We start from the raw sequence: 24,773 nt of genomic DNA, 5'->3' as shown, positions 1-24,773 counted from the left end.
ACAAACTGGCAAGCCAGTAAAAAAACAGGGCACCTTGACACTAGGCTTTGCTCAGAGCAGCACAAATCTGAGCAGCAAAAGCCACCTTTCTTCCACTGCAGTCTTCCGCCTTAAGATACCTGTTTCTGTGCTTTGCCTTGAAAGGTACTTCACAAGCTCAGGCTCTGGGGCAGGAAAACAGTTGCTCTAAGGCCTGAAGCAAAGACAAGTTTGGCACTTCAGAAGGAAGGTAAAAGGTGGGAAGGACAGACTTGTGCTTGGTTCCTCACTGCAGATTGTTCTGCAGTTGTTGACCATCTGTTTCTGTAAGGTATATTACCTAGATTTTTATCTAACTCTTCATCACACAACTAAAAGTCTTCAGGAGGATCATGATGCTGTGACTGATCATTCTTTGTGGAAACAGGAAACTGAAAATGCTTTGAAGTGTGCATCTTGCAAACTACAAATGCTCTGATGCTGCCTCAGTTTGGTATTTCCCTGATTTAAGTTGCTTATCCTTGTTACTCTTCTCTTACCCTCCCCCTTTGCAAAAAAATCTTAAGTGTTTTTCTGTACACAAGCCCTGCAAACAATGTCATTCTGGTATTCCTTCACAGAAATTCTTAGCTGGTTTCTAGATTTTTGTTTAAAATTGCTTTGCAGATCTAAGCTGTAATATATTTAAGGTGGAAAAGGTGATGCAATGAGACTTCGAACATTTTTATCAAGTAAGGTTTCAACACAATATAACTGTACTATCTTGCTAGTTGAGAATACTACCCTAAGACTTCAAAGAGTGCCAGCAGACTTCTGTTTAACCTGACAAACTGAATCCAGTTGTTAACAAGATATGCTCATTTTTAAAACAAATACAAAAGTTTAGTAAGTCTCTATACTACATGTGCAATTTGCTTAATCTTAATACTACAAACTTATCTCTCTTGTTCATGATAATGTTCTTCATTGTGTTTTATCACCAGAGCTTTTCATCTTCAGGTATCCAGTAAAGCCACAAACTAAGGTATTTTAGCTCATGTAGCCTATGCCAATTAAAACAAAACAAAAAAAGACAGCAGCAATACAATGACATCATCTGTGAGTCAACCCTTACTTCCTTTTGCTTTTTGTGTCAGTTGTTTGGAAAACACTAGAGGCTGACATCAGATTTTCTATATACTGTCCAAGAACTTGGTTTTCTGATTTCAGTTTCAAGTTTTCTTCCTTAACAGCATCTACTCGTGCTGAGAGATCTGCAAAGGTGATATTATAAGAAACATATCAGACACTGTTGTATACAATAAGTATGTCCTATGTGCCTGCATAAACTGTGAATAGTTTTAACTGTGGGAAACATTACCATAAGGTTGTGTTACTTGCAAATTTTGGCTGAAGCCCGTTTCTTCTGTATCATTTTGTAGTCCAGTATGGTGACAAACTTGATACACAAGCTAACTGCTCATCTGTACTTTTATTATTCTCTTCAATTTCTGAATTAAGCTGTTGCAAACTAAACTACCTGGACACAACAGTACAGGTAGAAGCAGACTTAGAGATGTTTGTCAGCTAAGGAGCTTGGGCACATTTAACTCTATCACCCCTTCTGCTTCTGGATTACAGGAGTTGAGCAAATGTTATATTGCATAACGAGAGGAAAAAAAAAAATAAAGTATTTCTGAGACCTTGCTCATGTACCTGGGCAACCAACATACTTCTGGGCACTCTGGCTAAGGTAGAGCAAGAAAACCAACATTCTCGTCTCTTGCTTATTAGTGTGTGTTTGTGAAAAATCTCATACGTCAAACTGCTAACCTTCAAGTGTGTGCTGCAGTTCCAACACTTGATTAATAAGGCGTGTTTTCTCTTCTAATTCCACCTGATTTTCAGCCTCAACCGCTGCAATAAATCATATGGGTTTTAGTGCAACCTCTGTAACAGCTGGAAATGAATATTAAATAGAAAAAATAATACAGAAAAGCAGTAAGATACCATCCATGTCGGCATTCATCATTGTAGTGTGGCCTCTTTCCACCTTTGAAGGGGGTATTCTTGAGAGATGCTCTGCTTAAAGGAAAAAAAAAATAAAAATAACACTGATGCAACCGTTAATGGACCTGCCTTTATATTTGTATTTTTCCATGCATTTTTCTAACTGGTGTTGAAAAGCTACCACTTAACCCTAAACCAGAACATCTTTTAACATTTTTTGATTATTTTCCCTTGAGCCTTATGTGGTATATAATTCTTGAAGTAGCTGTGGTTCAGTTCACACAATCACTGTTCACTCTAGTGCATCGCTAACCCTGTGTTTTAATGATGTGATTGCCATTTTCCCGGCACCGATCTTTCTGGAATTGGCCGTTAAAGAAGCACAGGAGCAGGAGAGCCCCTTCACCACCCCCACCCCCGTCCATCCCCGTTGTCACAGTCAGCCGTGTCGCGGAGACCGGGCCTGCAGGACGCGGGCCCCTTGCGCTTCATCCGCAGCCCTGCCCTTCGCTAGAGCGCGGGGCGCGAACGGCTAGCGGCAGCGCTGGGGCCCGCTGGACGGGGGAGCGGCAGCACTGCCCACAAAGCACCCCGCGGCTCGGAGCATCCTCCCCGCGGGCACCCGGGCCCGCCCCGCTTCTCACCTGCCGCTGCCTCCCAGCGGGCTGCGCCCTGGCCCCGGCCCGGCCGCAGCTGTGCGCCTCCCGCCGCGCCTGCGCCGCCCGCACCCCGGCGGCTGGCCCTGCGCGCGCACACGGCCGCTCCCGCGCCAGCCAATGGGAGCTGCGCGGCAGGGAGGAGGGGCAGGGACTCGGCGCCTCACTGACAGAAGGGAGGAGCCCTGCGGGCCGCCCCTCAGCGCCGTCTGTGGGGCGGGTGTCCCGGCTACTCCCTCCCAGCCTCCCCCTTCCCCTCCTGGCCGGCGAGGCCCTTGCCGTTCCGCCGCTATCCTCACGGCCGGTACTCTCCAGCGGGGCGGGGCGGGGCGGGGCGGTGCAGCGCAGAGGCTGGAAGATGCTCCCACCCCCTCACGTAATGGCAGGGCTTGACACCGCCTCCTACCCGCCCCCTGCTGAGGGGCGTGGAGCGACGGCGCCCCCTGGTGCCTGGGAGAGTTAGTCGCGCCTCAGCCTCCTCATGGGCGTTCTTCATCGTTGGCAGGACTTGCCCGTTAAATACCACTGAGTTGCAGATAAAATAATGGAAGCAACGTGTGAGTACACAACTAAATTAATATAAACGTTTTTCTGACACCTTATTTTTGTGCCCCTGTCCAGAACGGTGGTGTGCAGCTGGTGTTTGGACGCTGCTGTGCTCAGAAGAAACTGAGGAAAGGCAGGTACCTGTTCCTCAGTGTGTAACTCCTCCAAGTGTAGGTAGGCTGGCAAAGCCTGAGGAATGCTAGAGAAAACCAAGTACGTGTGAGGCCGCAGTTAACTGCAGGCTGCTCGTATGTGGAGAAGGCAGCCTCCCAGATGGAGTCTAGCAGCATTTATACACTCTAGTTCAGCGCTGTGTAAACGTGGCCGGGTCCATTCCGGTGTGGCAGGTTGATAAGTCTTTTTGCACAACAGTGTCCAGACCAAGAAACCTCTGATTTAGCTCCCTGCTCCTGGATCACAGAATCCCAAGGGTTGGAAGGGACATCAAAAGATCATCTAGTCCAACCCTCCTGCAAGAGCAGGGTAACCTAGAGTACATCACACAGGAGCTTGTCCAGGCGGGCCCTGAATTATCTCCAATGTAGGAGACTCCACAACCCCCCTGGGCAGCATTAGAGTCCACATCACACACAAACCTAAGTAACTTCACATAGTTGCTCTCACCTAGTAGCAACAGTAGCTCCAAACCAACACGACTATTTCTGTGTATGGGTTTCCTGGAGAGAATAACCCCTGTGCTCCCTTCAGACCCTGTAGGGCAGTCTGTCAGCAACAGTAAAGACAACATGCAGGACATAAGCTAATTTTAGTGGCTTTACTGAAGTAACTGCACTGCACAACCTGTAATATCTTAATAGGTACTGTGTAGCTTGAACCATTTTGCAGTGAAATATATCCATATCATACCTGTATGTTGCAGGAATACTAGATGATCTTTAAGTTCCCTTCAAACCCAAACCATTCAATGATATAAATGACTTACAGATAAATGACTTGATGCTGTGTGGATAAATCAGGAGGATAAAAACGTTTGGGAAGTGTGCCCTCTACTGTATTTTTAAATACACTTCGGACAGTATGTATTTCTGGTATCTACATCTTCTGGGTGTCTCCACAATATTATTAACATCATGGTAATAACTTTTTTAACCTCACAATTGGATAAATTCTGATTAGACTGAATGCTGCTCAAATTATGAGAATGTATTCTAATTAGAGTCCTGCAGTCTGTTTGCACTGTATGATTCTGTTGTTTTCAGTTCCATTAGCTGGTTTATTTAGAAGTATATCACCTTCTCTACAAAAGGCATTTTTAACCCTGCAAGCAGTCCTCTCAGGTGGTGGCTGGGCTTTAGGAGCTCGTTAGTAACTCTTCTGGATTGCTGCTTCTAAAATGATGGGTGCTTCTCACCCTGTTAGTATTTTGCTTGCTGTATTTTCTGTGTGGCAAGCCTGGCATTCAACAGGTTCTCTTAATTCTTTCTAGCAAGACAGTCTCCAGCACTTTGATTGCAGATGAAAAACATGGCCAGAATCTGTAGGTGGGTACGTGGTGAAGAGCTTGCTGTGGTTTATACTGTAAGGAAGGTGTGTGTGTGAATTCTGCAGGCTCATCTTGGAGAACTGCACCTCTCTGCAGTAGGAATTCCACCTTGCTCACTGCATTACATTTGCAGTTTGTTGTCTAAACCCTTCCAAATGAGCAAAGTGGGAAATTCCTTTACATTAAATTATGGGACAGAATGGAAACCACACTGATTGGCTCCTATTCTGTTGTAGCTAAAACAGAGGAGTAATTCCAAGAGTTGCTGGTTTACCTACTGTTTCTATTTCAGTACGTATACTGTTGAGGGTTCATTCTACTTTGCATGGTTGCAGTTTTCTGACTGTAGTATTTTCCTTCATTAACTCTGAGCATGAACACCAGGCTGAAACTCCTTTTCAGAAGTTAACATGTGTAAGAGGCTTTTTGGTTTTCCTTTTGAGAATGTTGTCTTTATCTGAGCCTTTGCTGTTAGCAGTGCAGAGGTGCTGTCAGCAGAGAGCAGATGGTGTCTTTAGTCTGCAGTGTTACTGGGTTAGTGTTAAACATTTGCATAAATGCTCCCTTAGGTTCGTACTGCGGTATACTCAGACGTATACTCTTTCCAAGGGCACGTAGCGGTAGGACAAGGGGAAGTGGCTTTAAACTGAAAGAGATTTAGATTAGATATTAGAAAGTTCTTCACTATGAGGGTGGTGAGACAGTGGCACAGGTTGCCCAGAGAAGTTGTGGCTGCCCCATCCCTGGCAGTGTTTAAGGCCAGGTTGGACAGAGCTTGGAGCAACCTGGTCTAGTCAAAGGTGTTCCAGCCCATGGCGGGGGGGTTGGAACTGAATGAGCTTTAAGGTCCCTTCCGACCCAAACCAGTCTAGGATTCTACGGTATTGGATCTCATACAATGCCTGTGCATGTGTGTAGAGTAACCAAAGACTATCTTGCATTGTAGGGGTGTGCTTGGTGTCCCCTTTGGCTGGAGATGGCCAATTCAAGCCATTTTATAACAATTCTTGTTTTTATGAGCCTGTAGGGTTTTCTGTTAACCCTTGTGTTAGAAAGTGTCATTTCTGTGTTCTGTAAGTTGTTAGCGTGGCAGGTCTTGTCTGGGGGTTATTTCCAGGAGCTGTTTTTGGTTTGATAGGAGTCTGGCAGCATTTGCTTCTCTGTGGTTTCCTTACTCACTGGGAGGGGTAAAATTAATGTGCTGAATACTAATAACATGTAAGTGTGAGCGAATTAGCATGGCTATGTGACTGTTTACTACTTAAGAAATAAGAGGATTCTCTAGCTGATGTTGCTGGCAAAAGGAATTCATTTATACAGTTTCACTGAAAGAGCATTTTTTGTTTAAAACAGCAACAACCTTCCTAGGATATAAAGTATCGTTAATAGTTTACCTGAATGCATATGTGTACAGGTACAAAACTGCAGGAGAGAATTTTATTGCTCTGGACTCAGATTCTAAGTCACTGCAGTTAATGCCAAAGGTTTTCAGACATTTTGCTCCTAAACCTCTGGTGTACATCCTGGTTTTTTCCATGGTACAAAGTCAAACCAATAAGCCTTTCACTTTCTTTTTGGCAAGGTTACAGGCGTTAAGAGTCGCCTACATGAGCTGACTGGTGACAGAGGCTTCACTGTTCAGCACCAGAATAGAAATGTATTCTTCTTTTCGCTAACAGAATAACATATTGTACATATTTCTGAGATGAGTTTGCTATTTGAACTGTACTGTTTTCTCCTTTAATTATTGTCATAAAGAAAAAGACAAAAAGGAATACAAATGGCTTAATTATTTTTCCTTGTAATACTAACTCAAGACCCTTTATAGCAAATCTTTATAATTTTGTTTCTCTGCAGAAATGACAGACCCTGAGAAGGTTTTTTTAAACTAGTGTTGCTTTACACCAGAATTCTTTGCGTTTCTTGTTACTCTTTCTTGAGTAACCTCAGAAGGCTTTTGTAGCCTTGTGGACATCCTTGGGCATCCTAATTTACAATTACAGACTGCTGACAAATGCAGAATTTGTAAAATGCAGAATTTGAGTAGTTCTTAGTTTGCACTTTTTCCCAACCAAATCAAATTCTACAAATTGAACAGCTATCTTGGTTTACATTGGTCTATCTATCTGTTGTCTGCATCCTTACTTATTGCATGTGCTTTGGTGGTGCCTGGGTTCCTGAATGGAAATGGGACCTCATCAGGTGACGTAAACTGGGAGCATTCAGCTGGGGAAAAATACTGGTAAGTGAATACCAATATATATATGGCATGATGTTGGCCTGTGAAAAGTTTGATCCTGCTTGTAATCATCACCTCTAGGTTTGCCACCAGATTTTGTGGAAGGACCTTTGGTGAGATTCCATAAAGCTTTACTGGTAGCTTAATGAGATGAAAAGCTGTTTTGCCTTTCTGTAAGTTAGGCTTAAACCTTTAGGGGTTTGTATCTGTCTTTTAAAAGGAGGGTTTTACATGAGAAATGTAATCCTTAATGTTGGCTTTCTGTAAAGCATATTTGAAAAGAGTAAGAGGTTCTTTGCAGTGAGCAAAGAGAGCCTTGATTTACTTATACAGCATTGATCAGAGGAACAATAAGAATTTTTTCCAGCTCTTGGGCATCATCTCACTGGTTTGCTTTACTTTTGGTTTAATTTCCTCTGTGATTTTGTTTAAATCCTTTTTTGAGGGAACTTTATCAGGTCCTTGAGTTTCTAAATGAAAAGGTATTTCTTCCATTACAGGTGAAAATATGGTCACAAATGCTGTTAATGAATGCTTTCCTTCATTCGCTTTTGATATTGCTATTAAAATACTTATTGAGAAGTTTCTACCTTGCTACCATTTTGTGTCCATCTTGATTTATTTTTAATATTTGTGTATTTAACCAGTAGAGAAATGCTGCTGTTTTGAAAGAGCAATGGCTATTAAATATTCATGCATTGCACTCAGCTAATCAGCCTCAGCAACCCCTGTTGTTTTGCCACAATAGCTTTTCACTCTACTAAAGAAACTTTGACATGAAGGCTGTATCCTGATTATGCTTCAGATTGTACGTACCTAGCACATTGTTCTACTTGTCTGTTTAGTATCTTTTGCAGTATGTTTTAAGAAATGGGGGCAGGCCTTATGCAATTATAGAAATACTTGAGTTCCTTAAAACCAGAGCATCTTTGTGATACTACTTAACATTTAATTACAGAACACTTGTTTTAAAACATCAGATCATCCTCAGCCAAAGTGTGCTTATCATCTCTGTATTGCAAGTCTAGTTTCCTTATTCCTTGCTTGAGCTTGCTGTTGTTCATCCTAAGGAATCTTTTATCTCTCACCATGTAAAACTTTTGTCCTCCCTGCTCTTCCGGAGCTGATGCTCTTCTCCAGCTTTACAGTTAAAGCTGTAAGGCCCATTCTGTTTGTGAGCTTCTGTGCTAACTTTTGTTTAACTTCTGTTCCGAGTTACTGTAGCTAGTCTTAACTTAACTGGGAGTGGTAAGGAAGACTGTTTCCTACAAAGTATATGATAGTCTCTTCCTTTTCTAGGTTAGGAATTTTCTCACACCTTTCTCTCTAGCCTCCAGGTGTTGTCCTCTGGCAGAAGGAATGGACCAGAGTTATCATGATCACCAGGAGTCTTACTGTCTTCTCCCTCTATGCCTTCAAGCTAAAAGCTGCCTGAAAATGTAACTTATTTGCAGTTACTCTGAAGTTATCTGTCTACTTTTGAGTGACTGCCCCCACCTCTTCGCTACTAGGGGAAAAGCTCTGGTTTTGGTAGCAGATCTTGCATAAAGAAGCCTTGTGTATGGTCGTCTTTGTGTTGTGAAGATGATCTTTCTTTGACTTTGGGTGTGTTATTGCAGTCAAGAGTCTAGTAAATTTTAAGTGCTCAGTTTCTGACGTGCAGTAGAGTCTTATTTGCACTGTTGCTGAGCAGCTACTTTTATACCAGTGACATCTGTCAAGTGAGTATTAAGCCCTGAATGCCTGGGTTGACTTGAGTATCCAGTGTCAGCTGGTACTTGAACAAGAGAGTTTGAACTTTCTGCCTCTGTTTTCTCATGTGTATTAATATGTTCCAAGCTGTGAGGGTGCTGAGGTTAGCAATATAGGAGGCTAGTGGGTGTTTGCCTTCTAAAGAAAGAGTCTTACGTATTCTGAAAGACTAAGAAAGCAATGTATCAAAAATGCTCATCCGTGAGACAGGGCAGATTCAAACACATCCAGTATTATGAAGTCATCCCTAACTCAGCTACTTCTGCATGCTCAGCAAAGACCAGACAATCTTGCTGCTGTATGCTGCTCCTCATCTGTTTCTTGCCATGTTACCAGCTGTGCAGTAAGTCATGAAAAAGTTCCCTTACTGTTCTACACCATGCTTCAGGGAAAGAGTGGGATTCACAGCCAAGAGAGACTTTCATTACTGCACATCTTGGACCAAACTCTGCCAGGTTATCATCATGTGAATAGTCTGGGACAACCACGTCTTGATGTCTTCAAGCTATATACCATATAAAGAAAGTGCATTCAAACCTCTAGTTTAGCACCATCACACTGATTTCTAGAGAGTTGTTTTCTAAAAATAAGATCAACTCCATGGGGGGCTTTTGTTTGTTTGTTTGTTTGTTTTGGGTTTTTGGTTTTTTTTTGGTTTTTTTTTTTTGATTGGTTTGGTTTTGTTGTTTGGGGATTTTTTTTTTATATAGGAGACTGAAAAAAAGTGGGTGGAGGGGAAGAATAGGACTTGCATTATTCATTAATAAGTAATCCAGATTCCTAGGTAGTGTAAATTAGCACAGCTCTACAGCAGCCACGATGACATGGTCAAGTTGATACTCTAGCCACACCTTTCTAAATAATTTATTATCAATTCATATTAACTCACTTTATTCTTCCAGTATGTAGAACTATATTCCTTCTCATTCCAAATAATTTTTATTCCATAAGATAGAAGGGTGGGATGGAGAGGGAGAGGGCAGTCTTTGTTTTTTCAGTTTCTTTTAAAAGAATTAAATGCTTAATAGTGGGGATTTAAATGGATCAGATTATTTCCATTACCGATTAATTTCCATCACTTCTTGTGAGCTCTCACTGCTGTATGTCAAAGATTATCATCTCATATTTAGGAGGAAAAGCCAGCAATATCTGTATTTTCTTTGACAGTAGTAACTCCTGAGTTAACATTTCTGTAACTTTTTCATTCTAAACAGTGATAGGCTATATGTGCTCAAATGTGTATTACCGTATGCTACCATGTGAAAACTGTTGTATGCTCCGTACCCCCAAAATCTCAGTTCTCAACTAATCACAAGGCTTATTCAACTCTACAACTAGAAAAGTTTACTTGAGCGCATTATCTAAAACTCCAATGCACCTGATAATCAGGATCTACAGATTTGTGTGCTCCCCCAGTACTCCAGTACTAGTATTCACCCTGTGGAACTGGTATTGTATCAGTAGATTACTGTAGTTTCTTACCTGAATCATCTGCCAAAGAAATGATGGTGAAGGTGCCATCCTCCTCATCCAAAGGTAACTCCATTTTACTTTCTTATCTCAATGTTCTGGAGACATGCATTAGGCATGGCAGTTGTCAGCCATTTTCCAGTGTACACGTGACTGCTCTGGTTGAATCTTTAATGAGTCCAGCACACAGGTGTTATTGCGCACTGCTGGCAGCTACACACATCCTACTCTGTGTGGTGTACCGCCTGAACCTTGAGCTCTTTCCCGGAAATAGTTAAGCTAGAAGGTTTCTAACTGCTTCACCAGATACGTGCTGAGCAAACACTGTTATGGCAGGCTCCTTCTGTGGAAGAACTGTGTGTTCACCTGGTAGCTGTTTTCTTGTTCTTATATTCTCTAGGGCTGTGTATGGGGGTTTGTTGGAGGGTTTGTTTGATAAATAGAAGAGGGAAAGTAACTTAAAGTCTTCAAAAAATGTTACTTACAGTCCAAACAGATTCAATGGACAGATTTGGGAAAAGAATTACATCTAAAATGCAATCTTCAAATACTTAAGAATGTGAATCATTTTACTTGCATGAACAGTTGCATCAAAACCAGTCAGGTAATGTAAATGAGTGAAGTTACATAAGTGAGTGTGTGACATCCTGTGGTAGTAGATGGGAGGCAGGAAGAGAAATCAAGTTCAAAGAAAACCCCACTTCAGCCTTTTAGTTTTGCTTCTTAAAGAAAATTTGACATAGTTTGAACTTATAAACTAGAAGTTCACCATAAACTACTTACCTCTTTGGAAATAGCTTTCTTTTGTACTCCTGGAATGGAGTACAATGGAGTTTTCTTGCAATTAATTTAAAACTATAAATGGACTTGGCTTGATTAAGGACAGTATAGTGAATAGGAACCACTTCATTTTCAGGGGGGTTGCATGTTCAGAATCTACCTGCCTTTTAATTTGTATTCAGAGAAAGGCTGACAGCTTAGGATGTTGATAACTTTTCTTAATTGTAATTAGGAATCTCTCTGAAGCCTCATTAAAAATTTAGTCTTGGTTTTGTGAAGCACTATCCAAATACAGAATGAGAGCGTTCTCAGAATTTACAGTTTGCCTCTCACACTTTTAGACATAATCTTGATTTGGACTCCTGAGACAGCTTCCAGGTACAAAGGTGAATGTGTGCAACTTGCAGGACAAAGGGCCTAAGACGCTAAGCATCAGAATCGGTGCAGCTTACAGAAATGTTATTACAGTGTAACTACAGTGCTGCTATTTAGTTTTTTCTTCTGATTCTTTCACTACTTGGCTTTACTTAAGCTTTTTTGTTGGTGTCAGTGAAGTTACTGATGGCTGCCTTCAGAGCTTACTGAAAACCAAGCACATCTTGCATTTTCAGAATTGTGTTGATAGTTACTCCTTTCTGCTTCACATTGGTCAGAATCAGTTCAGAATTTGCCTTACTGGTCTTGAGTAGTCTATGTAAAGAGACCTACTGACTTCATTCTGAATCCTGGAGTATCACAAGGGGTGATCTGGATCAGCTGGGTTTTTTTCCTCCTTTCGGTGGTGCAGCAGCGTGCTTCAAAGCTCTCATGATGATAATAATAAAGATAGAAAACTTTCTGATCTTTTGTCTTTATTATGTCTTGCACTGTTCTCAGACATGCTGTATACAGTAAAAGCATTTCAACAAGTCAGTTTGGAAGGGCAGATCTTAAAAATAAATGTAATTGTTACCTTTGAATTTTGTAAAATCGTACAGTTGTGGAATTCAGGGTTGTATTGTGTCTGAACTCTGTAGGCCTCATATAAAAGGTTTAATTAACTCCTCTAGCCTGTGTCAGTATTGTCCTATTATATTGGCCGTGTGGACTCCCTCTGGTAGATACATTTTCCATGTAAATTATTAGCTGGTTTTAGACAGACTCTCACAGTAGCTTAGTGAACATGGATGTTGTGCAGTTGTTATTCATGTTTGGATCAAAGCCATTAGTGAAAGTGGTGCAAAATAAGAGCTGTATTTTAATAAAGGCTAGTAAGAAAGACTCCTCAGGGAGAAGGAGAATATGGTTGAAGGAGGAGTTTCACTGGCTCATATGAGGTGTACCTATCCCTGCAACGTAACGAAGGCAAACTCTTGCCCTTGTGCCAAGCACTTTGCATTCCATGTGGCACCAAAGAGCAGGTTACCTCTGGAGTTAAGGCTCCAAGACTCAAAAATAAGGCTGTGCTGCAAGTGTTTCAGAGCTCATCAAAGATCTCTTGGAAAAGTCATTTGGATCAATTGCTTGCTTTGTTTCCTCCATCAGTGCCTCTGCCTCTGAAGGAGAGAGTGAAAAGTGCAGATGAATGTGTTTGGTGTTTGTACCTAGTTGTATGCATGTGCATATAAACAAACACCAAGGTGGGACTCTGGAGCTGCACTCATTTACAGAAGGCCTTTGCTTTTCAGGAGGACCTGGGAGTCAGTCAGGTTTGTGGGAGATCTACACAACTCATTTGTAGACATGGAGACTCATTTACCAACAGGGAGAGGGATGGGGCTTAACTAAGGACTCTGGAGACATGATCTTCTTTCATTCTTGTCCAGAAGATTCTTCATGTTTAAGCATACACCTGAGTTCCTAATTTCAAAAACACTGTAGAATTATATCTGTAGCTTGTTTCTTTTTGTGAGTGATGTAGTGAGAAACATTTTCTTTGTTTGTGGCCTGGTATTTTATTAGTGATGAAGGTCTTTCAATAGGAGATGACATGAAAATGTAAAGCAGAAGTATTGATTTCTTGCTGCCACCATGTTTGTTTTGTAAGGAAGAACGTGAAGGAGCAGCAGCAGACAGAGGAGCTCTGACCAGCTTAAAAGAAAGCTGTGTAATGGAATTAACTGTCAGAGCATGAGGAGTTCAGCTATTTCCATGTGTGAATTATTTTCACTGGAGTAATGGACATGAATGCAAAAGTTAATTTGGTTATAAAATATCAGTTCATCTTTCTGAGGGTTTCATTACGAAGTTAAGCAGAGGTGGTGGATTACCTACCAGCTCTCTGGCTGCCTTTTAATGTAGGTGGCATAAACTAGCAGAGGTTTGAGGGAAGGACAGGTGTGAGACAGCCTCTCCTATAGCCGCTCCTGTGAGCCTTTTGTTGACTTTATAGGAGTAGTATCAGTTGATGTAGCCATGTAGCTAGCCCAGTTTTGATGAGTATTGATAACAAACATGTTACCAAATCACTCTCTGGTTATGATGGTCATTAATGCAGGGGATTAATGCAGAGTGTCTTCAGGTTTGGTACTGAAATGCTTCTCCAAGCTCAGGATTTCGTAGTTGGGCAGGCAACTTTGTGTTATGTGTGACATTACAGGAGGGTTTAGAGGCTTAGATTTAAAACACCATAGCTAAGTCTGCCTGATAATAGGTTCACATTTTTGTTACTGAAAGTACCATGTAACTATTTCCTAATTAAAATGATTTAATAGTAACCTGAAAAGGAAGTTGGCTCAGAGTTAAGTACAGATGCATGGAACGTTTTAGCTAAACCACAGCAAGTGCAATGACTGCTATTTATGCCAACAGAGTTAACAGTGTTTATAGTGTGGTTGAGGCAGACTTCAATACCACTCCTCTTTTTGTAGGGTTCAGTTTTGCACTTACAAACTGAGCTACAGCATCAAAACATTCAACAGCCCTTTTCACCTGCTTCCCTTGTTTCCTGTTACAGTGCGAATTTGTTATCTCTGGAAGTCCACAGCTGCAGTACTTTTTGAAAACACTCTTCAGTGGCTGCATTGCAAACATTTTTCTAACTTGGAAAGGCCAGAGGGAAGAGAGGTTGGTCAGCTGAGAGACATTTTTTGTTCCAAAGTGTAATCGTATGGAGATAACTTCTGTTGCTCTGATACTTTCTGAGAATCAATAATAGAAGAGTGGTAGGGTTTTTAAAATCAGAAACACTCAAGTAAAAGAACGTTTCTGTTGCTTTCAGAGAAGGCAGAGGCAGGGTACTCTGGATATATTAAATCCTTGTTGCAATATGGGTGAAATGGCTGATGTTCAATCAGGTTATCAGGTTGTACTGTACAGTCTTAATGCATCCATCTGATTTTGTTATACAGTGGTTTGATCAAGAGTCCAATTTGAAATCAAGTCTTTCAAATGTGATTGTATAAGATGTAAGCAATGCAGTATATTAAGTAAACCACTGAAGGATTCTGACACAGGAAAACTATGGTTTACATCCTAGGAGATACTGTATCCTTCTTCTTTTAGTCAGCACATTTGAAAACAAAACCAAAAATATTTCCTTTGGTTTGTATTTTTCAATAGTAAGTATAAGTAAGACAATAAGCTCTGAGGAAAGAGGCGAATCCAGCTCAGGCTGTACAATTGGGTAATATGCATTTGTATAAACTCACTGGTACTTTCTAGCGTACAACAAAGCATTGGGAACTATTTTTCTTTTACAAAACATTATAAAAACACATCCAATGTATAATTTCACACTGTATGTAAAATACAGCATTTTAAAATCTGTGCCTTGTTAGGAAATGACAGCTGCCAGTGCATTTCTGTTTTAATGAACTTTGACTGAAAGGAGCTGAGCCACGTGCTTAGTGCATGCTAATAAAGCAGTAATTGTACTGGCAAATTCACAGGGTGTTCAAAGCTAGTCTGACTGACACCCTATGACAGTAACCTACTTGCAGAACAACAGTTTACTGAGATGGTGACAGAAGTGTATTAAATGTGTCATTTGCAGATTTAACCTGTAAACTGAGGTATATTTATACTTGTCAGTAAGTCTCCTAGGTGTTTGTTCTCTTTCCCGCGCTTCCCTGTTCACTCACCACTTACCAGTTTAAGATAGTTAAGAGCCATGCTGAGAGTCTTGCAAATTTTTGAGATACAGTTTGAAGGTGTGTTACATGAATGAGCAGCATTATTTGCAGATGCTGCTTCTAAAGCTGCATCCAAAATTGGCCACCTGGAAACCATCCACAACAACTGCCCACTTGCATTCATGTCCATTCACTTATTACATTTAATTTTCGTAAATGCATGCATGTTGTTCTTTTCTACATGAGTAATTTTGCAAAAATGTGGATCTGCTGTCTGAAAATGAGTGACTTGTTCATAACATCTGGCATGCGTGTCTTAAAATAGACCCACTTTCCTTCACACTTGTCCATTCTACTCTCAGATTTCCTGTTGTGCATCTGTCTAGACTTAGAGAACATTTGCCTGCTAAATTAAAAAAACTGAAATAAATCTACTGCTTCAGACTACTTCAAATACTCCTTAAAGTTTAATTCTGTTATGATTCCTGTAAAACCAGTTAGTGACTGGGCAACAGTGAGCCTATCTGTAATGTACGAGTGTGTCCTCTTCCATTTCCCAGTCCTTTCTCCTTCATCTGATACACCTTCTCTTAATTCTTAACTAGGTGACTCAGCATGTGCAGCGGAACAAGGTGCTGCTGGACTTCAGAATCATCAGTTTGCTTTTCCCTTTGAATGAAAGCCCATTCTGCCTCACTCCACTGGTGATAATTCTAGAGATGGCAGTAATTAAGGAGCAGTGTTGGCCCAGGTAATTTCTACATCTGTAATAATTTTTCATTGTGTTCAGTAAAGATACTAGGAAATTTCTGGTTAGCTCACTGGAGAGTACTACTATAGAAACTGACAAGACACCATTTTCTCTTTCATCACTCCAAAGTGATACTAAATGTTTCCTCCACCTCTTTGTAATAGAGATGCACAGTGTTGGCAGTGCATACCCTGTTCCAAAGAATGAGATTCTTATGCTTTTGACATTGTTCTCTAATGTGTCTGATCACTGGCATCCTTCTAAAGTGAGTGTGGCCAGTCAGAACATAGGAACTTTTACTTCTTCTTGGTCCTTCCTAGAGCCCTCCAGCTCAGTAATGGCTAAAGTGTATTTTTTCTGTTCTACAGTGCAGTTAAATGCAAAACACTTGAGCTTTTAAATGTGTAGTCATTAAAATTGTCATTGTTAATGGTTGTGAAAGCAAAGCTTGTTGATTAAATGAAAGTTAAATTCATAAAATGATCATAGATTTTACTTTGTAAGGGTATTGCAAAAATTAGTGGATCTCAATGCAGCCATAGAAACTCCCAGCATGACAATTCAGGTGCTGAGATGACTGGTTTGAGTTCTTCAGCAGTCTAGCTCTAGCAACACAGATTCCAGTGCTGGCTTCAAAACTACTGCCAGCTTCAGGGACAGAGTAAATTGACTTTTGTGAGCCCTGTGCTGCAGCAGGTAGTGGTACACAGTCCAACCATGTGCCACCCCACCAGCTTTTCTGTATCCATTCTCTGAATCTTAGCACTTAACAGGAGGAAAAATAAGGGATATATTTTAAAGAATTTTGCCATTTCAAAACTTTTGAAAAATCAGATGTGATCTCTTCATGGCCTGGATTCTGCCTTGGGCTTGATCAGCTTCATTGCAAGTGCTCTGACCAGGGTGCCTGCTATTGCTACAGGTTTTGAAAGAGAGGGTCTCTTTGGGCACTAAGGGAGTTTTTCTTTGCAGGGTATTTTGGTTGGTTCATTGCTCTGTAATGTGCAACTAGTGGAAAGGACTGGGTCCAGAGTACCAGGCAGAACTCCAAAACCCCAGCAACTTACTAGCTAGAACAGAATGGCTGTTGTCCTTTTTTTCTCTGCTGCTGCATGCCTCATGGTCTGTCGCATAGCGGGAACACCCACCAAAGCACGTAACCAGGCTGCTGCGCTGAGCGGCCAGTGGAGCATCTGCACAGTAATGTGTTAGTCAGCACTCACATACTAACAGGCTGATAATGAGAAGGACAAAACCTTTGCATGTATATATATATATACTTTTTTTTTTCAAAGCCCTATACTTCAATAAATATTATTGACATTTGCATACAGATGCCGAATCTGAAGATCTTGCATTTCCTGTTCCCACATGCTTGGTTTCTAGAGTGCTGAGGAATCCCCAGTGGAATGTAATTGTGTGACATGCTTGCTCAGTCATTTGTCTTGCTTTTTCTTGGATGTGTTCTGCTTAAGCTGCAGCTATGCTGGCTTTTCTTTAGTACAAGTCATATAGAAGGTTATTGCTGATGGCATCTGTGGCCAAAGCTAGTCTGGAGAGATGAATTATTTAAGGTGGCTAATGCTTTAAATGGACTCGATGATCAATAGCGCTTATAATAATACACTAGCAGAGAGATCTCAGTTGAGAGAGACCTCCTGTATGGAAAAAATATCTTCTCGAGGAGGAAGGGAACTTTGGTCACATTTTTGCCTCTATAAAGTAGGCTGTTTCCCAGGGAATTTGATAGAATTGTGCCCAGATCTTATTTTTATCATGATCCTTACAATAGTTGATGTCTCGTTTGAAAAAAAAATACCATAAAGATAAGTGAGAATTTTTTTTATTTTTTTTTTAATGCAAGGCTTGTGATAAGGAATGAAAGTTTGAAGGCATGAACACTAATGTGAAGTATCTGAATGTACTAAGGAAAAATTCTGTTACTTTAAATCTAATTTGTTGAATAACAACACTTATATGATAGAGCACTAACTTTGTTCCCTATCTCACTTTATAAAAATGCTTTATCAAAGTGGCTTGGTTTGGTTTTGGTTTTAATTTATTTAAATGTTTAAAAGAGATTTTTGAGACTGTGGAAGTGGTTGTTTCAACATATTATCTCCTACATTTGTTTTTGAGTAGCTTCCCTTGCCAACTTCCCCGTGTGGGAACTGCATGACACTAGAGTGAAGGTTTCCAGTCTTGATTTGGGAAAGCTCGAAGTAGAAGGGGGGAAGATAAAACAGTAAGTGTGTAGTGAACAAACCCAATTTCCAAGCCAAGTAAACTATTTAAGAAGAAAAGAATGAAGCTGTGACATTAATGCCAAACCCGAAGACTCAAAAATTTTACTCTGTAAATGGTTCAACCTCAAAAAATAATAAAGATTGGGATTGTTTTATTAGCCTTTGCATTCGTTACCCATGAAAATTAATTCTTCTAACACCTCTTCATACCCAAGCAAATCTTTCTTTTTTTATGGAGCATCAAATCTAAGATGTATGAAAGCATACCAGTTCGACAGTTGAGACTGGAAGAATTACACCATTATGTTAACACAGTCCAGGATAAAATTGCATGAGTTGTAACAATGTCTCATTTAGTGAGAACCAGCTGCAAGGCCCATCTAACAGTAACAGTACATACTGTATGAGAATGCCACTTGTCAAAAAATTCACCAACAGCCAAGAAGCAGAAAAGTTGCTCTCAGGCTTTACAAATCTACTGATGGAATTATCTGCCATGGGCCAGAAAATGGGCCAGGTGAAGCAGCAGCAAGAAATCTTCCTCTGCCTGTGCCACAGCTGAAGTTCCTGTGTAATGCGGGATGGACCTGAAAACTGTTCTCTCATAGTGAAAAGCCAGGGACAACAGCAGTACCATGTCTGTTAGCTCCCATGGTGTTGGGTCTCCTCTGTCATCCCTTGAGGAGATGTGGTTTCAGCCACTGAGGGGAATGCACCATTCAGATGTACACCTTTAATGCAGTTTTGCAGGATTAATCACAGAAGAGCTTTGTGCCTTCTCCAAAACAAGGCAGCCATGAACACCCCTAGTTTTATGTGCCTTAGGGAAGAATATTTCTGTAGACTAAAGGAAATCTGTGATGTGTCTTTTTCTCCCCTTCTTGCCTCATTCTGCACAATTTCCTTCCTCCTCAGTATCCCAACTACTTGCTTCTTCCCCAGCCCTGCTCCTGCTCCATCTTCTGAGCCCTCTTTACTTGACCCTGTTTCTGTCATAAGTCACTCTAGTGCAAGTCCTGACTCCGGCTGAGTTCTGGCAGGCTCAGTACAGGAGGCTGCCTCCTACTGGGGCAAATTATTATTATTGTTTCATGGGCGGTAGCTCACCTCTCTGCTGTGGTTCACAGCTCCCTACTCTTTGATCACAAATACGTCCAGGACCTGCTTCAGAAGGGAGAGGAGGGTGGGAAATATGGTCTTATTTTTAGGAAAATGATATTGAACAACTTACTATGAAATGATGCCTTCCTAGAGGAAAAATAAAAATTGTTTTATAATTATAGTATCCTGAGTTTTGTCCTTTGGGAATGAAATCCGGTAATTTCAGAGGTAGCATCCAGTGAAATAATTTCAGAGAGAAAGTGAAGATTAAGTCTGCACGTACAAGGAATACAACTGGATAAACAACTTTCCTAAGCTCCATGGATTCTTTGTAAATGAAAGTTTATTAGTTCTCTACATCCAGCTAGGGTATGAAGAATCAGATCATGAAATGCCTACCCGGTTTTTCCTTTGACAAGCTCTGAGGAAGAATTGTTGTTAAAAACCAAAAACACTCCTAAGAAACCTCTCAGGATGTGACTCTGACCAGTTCTTTTCCCATTAGTCAGATCAAGCCGTTGGAGGGTGTATTTGCCTTACAAAGGGAAAAAGAAGCATGTGTTTTCTTAGTACTCTTTTCACAGAAGGTCCCCTTTATCTTTGGCTTTCCTGATAGACTTCAGTCCCTTTCCTTGTATTAGTTCCCAGTGGAGTGGTAGTTCCACACTCCAGCAGTGCTCTGAATCAACAGCCAGTCTTCAGTGCTGAGTTTGATGTTCATTAATGCTAATTATTCATGCTCTGTGTGTTGTATACTTTGCATGTGTATGGAAACCAGACTCTACAGCTATTTTGTTTGATTAGCTGAGAGTGCTACCTACATGTTCCCTAAAATCCATTGCTTTGTATGCAAATTATCCTCTCTACTGAAAGTAGGGAAGACATTGGCAACCTATTTTATGATGTCCCTAAATAAGTGTCTAGAAGTGTGTTGTTGTCATTCAGACTGGGGCTGGTTCCAGCCAGGGACTACTGCAGAAAGTGCTGTATGTAATAAATATTCTCATTTCCAGGTCCATGGCAAACATAGCAGGAGATGTGTGGGGGTTGAGGGCGATATCTGTTAGGTAAGATTTTAAATAACTTTTTTTTGTTACATTTTAAGTTGCTCTGATTTCTGATTTGGTTAATTGCAGTTTATCGAGCTTCCATCTTTTACCTGATGTGTAGTGACTTTACATAAGCTGTATTTATTTACATTGCAGAAATAGCAGGTAAAACTTCTGTTTTGCTGTGCCACTTCCTTTTCAAGTATGTCTACAGCTTTGTAAAAATTATTAAAATGATTCTCAGCCTCACAAAAGCAAACCAGCAGCTACCTCACATTTGCTTTAAAATACAGTACAGTCGTACTCTGATGTTTTAGAACAAAATGTGGCCTGTGGTTTGCAAGATGGACCAAGGTGGTCCTGTGGTCCAAGATGGACCTTACATGGGAATTAGCTAAAGGATGTGATACCAGACTTCACTCCTCCAGAAGAGATTTTCCTGCTATGTATGTTCTAAACTGGTGAGTGTTGATGTCTGATCCAAAGGAGGGCAGTGTTTTCTTTTTTTTAAAAAAAGCAAGTGTTTCTTTCAGTTTGTTTGAAAAAGAAGTCTGACTAAGAGACTTTTCAACTTTTTTTTTTTTTTTAGTTGAAGTTGCTCTAAAAGTTGTTCCTTGGGTCAGCAGAGAGCATGGTCAGCTCCCAGTTATCAGCAGCTAGTAGAGAAACACATGTACTAAATCATTGCCCTGGTATAGTGTCATTGATTTTAAATTATGGCTGAAGCAATGTATATTTTCCTATGCTCACAGAGCAGCTCACAAAGGTGAGTTAGGCTAACACATTTTGCAGTGTAGTTGTGGCATACTAGGAGTGCATCTATCATCAGTTACCACACACTGGTTTAGAAAGTCCAAAAGTAGTTAACTTACATTTAATTCTGCTAAATGTACCTTATATTTATGTAAACTACTTGTAAGTATATTTTTTTGCAGGAGATATTTCTGAGTAGAATAAAAAGTGAAACTAAACATATGTATAAAAGCTCCTCATTTTGGAGTGAATGTTTGCTTGATTCTAGGAGTGCCAGAGTAATAAAACTCAGCAACGAATTCTTACACACACATACCAAGGAAGTCAAACCTCAGCATTTCTAGTTCTGCTTTTGTTGTTCACCCCTAATTTTAGCACTTTTATGCTGTGACTCTAGTATCCACAGCACACACCCGTAATTTAAATCAGCTTTGTGTGATGAGGCTCAAGTAAGCAGTGGAATTGTCATTTGTGCACACAGACTGGAAAAAATAGGCCTTGGGATAGATGAATAAATAATAGGAATTCCTGCTCTTCTGGTGGCTAATCAATAAGCATAACAACTAAAAAGAGGTGTTACTTTGATGATAGTAGGACACAAAAAGCTGAGTTTCTGCATAAAGCTGTGATCATCTACTTTCTGTAGTGCACTAGTGTCACTGAGCCATATCAAGAGCATGGATTACTCACAGAGGTAGTTTAGTGGGGATGCACACACTCGCTTTCTCCCTCTTTCTGTCTCAGTGTGTATATTGAGGCAAAACATTCAACATCCAACAATTCAACTTTCTATCTATACTCTGTCAGATTGTTACAGTTGCACACAAGTCATCACTGTTTGGTCGTATCAGATCACTACATACATGACTGCACTGTGGTGCAGGCTTGAGGTAATCTTTCAGTTATTTTCCAGTAGCTCAAGCATGTGACCATTTATTAGATATGGGGATAAATAATGGGCTTATCTCTTAAACACCATGATTTTAGCATAGTAGTCCTGTGACTGTTTTAGGAGGGCATGCAGTATTGTGTGGATATTCACTACCTAGGCATTACATGCAATGTGACAATAGGACTTATCTTTCAGAAATAATTTTTGAGACATTTGGAGTCTTACATCAAGTCATTATGGACAGTATAATTAAAAGGCTACTTTTAACAATCATCTGTTTCTGGAAAAGCAGTAGTATGATAAATATTATATCTGATAAGCATAAGTTTAGAACAGAGGTCAGTAATCTGACTGATGATGGTAGACAGCCACCTCAGCACAACAGCTCAGTGAGAGAAAGGCATGCTGAATACTTCTGCTTGTCCTTTGTCATGTGAGGATAGGCAATGACCAGGGAAGACCAGTAACAGGTAGGGAGAACAGTCACAGTACACCTTGGAAAGCCACACAGCATTTCATATAGGAAGAGACGTTTGCAAGGGATTTGAAAAGAACTCCTGTGAATTTACAGAACTTTGGAACAATTTCTGTGATGAGAGACATTTGATTTGTAGGTCTTCTAAAGCTTATTGAGAAATGTTTCAGTTGACTTTTGAATTGACTCCTGAACTAACACTACTTAGTAAGTTGTTCATGTGAAGTCATGAATAAAGGGATATGTTTAGTAGCTGGCTGGTTTCTTCCTGTAACAAAAGATGAAACTGACGAATAAAGAACACTGGCAACATGAAAAAGTTGCATAAACTCTCAAGAACCTTGAAAACATGCAAGAAGGTGTAGTCATTCTGCATGCTTCCTTACGAGCATAAATAGTCAAGAGGCAATCATTAATTCTCTTTGTACAATAGAGCTTTTTCCAGAGTGGGCTTTTGAATGGAATTGTGGAAATAATAATGAGAAGCAAATTCAGTAGGGACTTTTAAAAACAAGTTGGGACATTTTATCTGTAACTTTTGTTTTCGTTATTTTTCTAAAAGTGCCCAACTAGATAGTTAAACATCAGAAAAAAGAGAAGCTGTCTTGATATCACTGGTGATTTCCTATACCCCAAACTTTACTGGTTTTATTAGAATTTCATCCTTTTGTACAAGGTGCTTTACAAAACAAGCTGATACTGAGCCCTGTTTACCACAAAGGGATATAGAGAATGCCTCCTTAAATTGAAGTCTGGCAGCAGAACTGGAAACTTATCATGAGTTTCCCATGTCCTAGTCAGTACTAAATCAGTTATAAAACACGTCCTCAGAAGAAATATTATTTATGAGGAGAGACTAGAGGAATCTTATGGCTTTACCAAATATCCAGAAGCAAAGCCACATGCTTCTGGATATTTGAACTAGGCAAGCAGCAAGGATGAAGGAGGGTTATATGGAGTGCTATCCTAGAAATAAAGGGATGAAATTTAAAGGGGTAAAATTTATCCAGATCAGACTGGTTTGACTACAGAACAACTGTAGTCAGGTTACAACAAGTGTGCAAACCTGCTCAATCACTAGAAACTCTCAGAACCAGGCTGGATAAAATGGTAGGAGATGTGCTTTTGGGGGAGAGCTGAACTGGGTTGCATAACTGGGTGCATTAAATAATTACATTCATGTGGAATGCAGAAAAGCTCAGCAGAAGGACAGGTGAGATGCTTATCTCAAATGTGTGAACTCATGAGACAGGGGAGAAAAGGAGGGTTTGTAATGCAGCATTTCCCTGTACCACAGTAGCCTTCACAGTAAAACCTCTGGATTTAAACTAGAGTGCAGTAGTTTGTGAGGTACTTGCTTACAACTGTGCCAAGAGCCCAGGCAAAATGCTTTTGCCTACTTTTTTAACTCTAAAATGTTTCTGGTTTCTGCCAAATGTATTTTGAAATAATGTTTTGCCAGAAATGCTACCTAGAAATATTATGATGCCCTGTGGAAATGAGAAGGTGTTCAAGCACAGTTTACATGAGTGTAGTCCTCCTTACAAATACAACTCAAGCTTACTGGCAGCTCCTCAGGCTCTGCCCTGTGGTATTTGCTCAAAGAAATTGTGAACCTCTGTAATTTCATTATTGTTTATGTTGCGAACCTGATCCTTAGGTGCAGATGGGGATTTCACTGTGTTTCATGCTGTACAAATACAGAACAAAAAGATTGCTGCTCCATGGAGGTTGCAATTAAGAGAAATTAAAGAGAGGAGGAAACCTGAGGAAACAGTGAGATAATGTTGGCAATATGCCAAGCAGTATTTTCGGCACACTGACAGTCTATTGTCAAAGCTTTTCTCTAGGACATCAAGGGAAAAAGGGTTCTGAAGGGAATTGTGGAGAAAGACAATAAGGCAATATTGCAGATATGTTGCAGCTATCTTTTGGGATCTCCTAATCATCACTGGGGTCATGGCAGAAAGCTCAGGAATGTAATGATTAGGCGTGTAAGCTTGCATTGTGGTGTGATCAGAACGGAGCATGTCGGTGAGGCGCAAGATGATGAGGGAGGAAGAGAACTGGGAAGCCTTAGGAATTGAAATGAGTGAATTGAGTTTGCAGTAGAGAAGCAGCTGATATTTGAAAACTAGAAGTTGAGAGGTGGCCGGTCAAAAGAATGAGGGAAGAGGAAATCATCTTTGCAGTAGCTTTGAATTAAACGAGACAGACAAGATTGCATCTGTCAAGGCCACAGAGAAGGATGTTGTGGTAATCAAGATGAGAATCAGTTTCAGCTGTGTGGATGGATATGAAAAGTCATGGATTAAATATGTTGTACAGCAAGAAAGTACAAGCTACATAGTCTGCTATGCTGAACAGGTAGTTCTGCTTGTGCTGAACAAATTAACTTCCATTGGAAAGTACCATTCATCTATCTCAAGCAGGTGTCTAAAAACAGTTATCAAACTGTTCATTGAGAGGAAGTGGAAGGGTGAAAAGACAGAGAAAGAGGTAAATAGTAAACTAACAAGGTTTTTCAAAGCACTGCTTT

The 24,773-nt window shown here is 40.5% G+C and overlaps 1 protein-coding gene across 10 annotated transcripts; it reads right to left on the bottom strand.

Annotated features, from left to right (window-relative positions):
• Positions 1-1,071: 1,071 nt before the first annotated feature.
• SCOC (short coiled-coil protein) lies at positions 1,072-10,306 on the bottom strand. Of its 10 annotated transcripts, none has more exons than XM_057419150.1 (4): positions 10,148-10,304; positions 1,969-2,040; positions 1,792-1,875; positions 1,072-1,232 (listed from the first exon to the last, which is right to left on the bottom strand). In XM_057419150.1, exons 1-4 carry the CDS (start codon positions 10,209-10,211, stop codon positions 1,090-1,092), a joined length of 363 nt encoding a protein of 120 aa, XP_057275133.1. In that variant the 5' UTR covers positions 10,212-10,304; the 3' UTR covers positions 1,072-1,089. The 10 variants fall into 10 exon arrangements, with proteins under 10 accessions (XP_057275133.1, XP_057275124.1, XP_057275163.1 ...); XM_057419141.1 differs by having other exon boundaries at positions 1,969-2,043; positions 10,148-10,288; XM_057419180.1 differs by lacking the exon at positions 10,148-10,304 and adding an exon at positions 2,613-2,730.
• Positions 10,307-24,773: the final 14,467 nt, after the last annotated feature.

Source organism: Pezoporus wallicus, unplaced genomic scaffold (assembly GCF_028554395.1).
Source record: "Pezoporus wallicus isolate ANWC-B61680 ecotype Strahan unplaced genomic scaffold, APGP_CSIRO_Pwel_v1 contig_6597, whole genome shotgun sequence".
Classification (NCBI taxonomy): Eukaryota; Metazoa; Chordata; class Aves; order Psittaciformes; family Psittacidae; genus Pezoporus; species Pezoporus wallicus.
The sequence above is the reverse complement of the archived record's forward strand: the minus strand, read 5'-3'. Positions and strand labels throughout refer to the sequence as shown.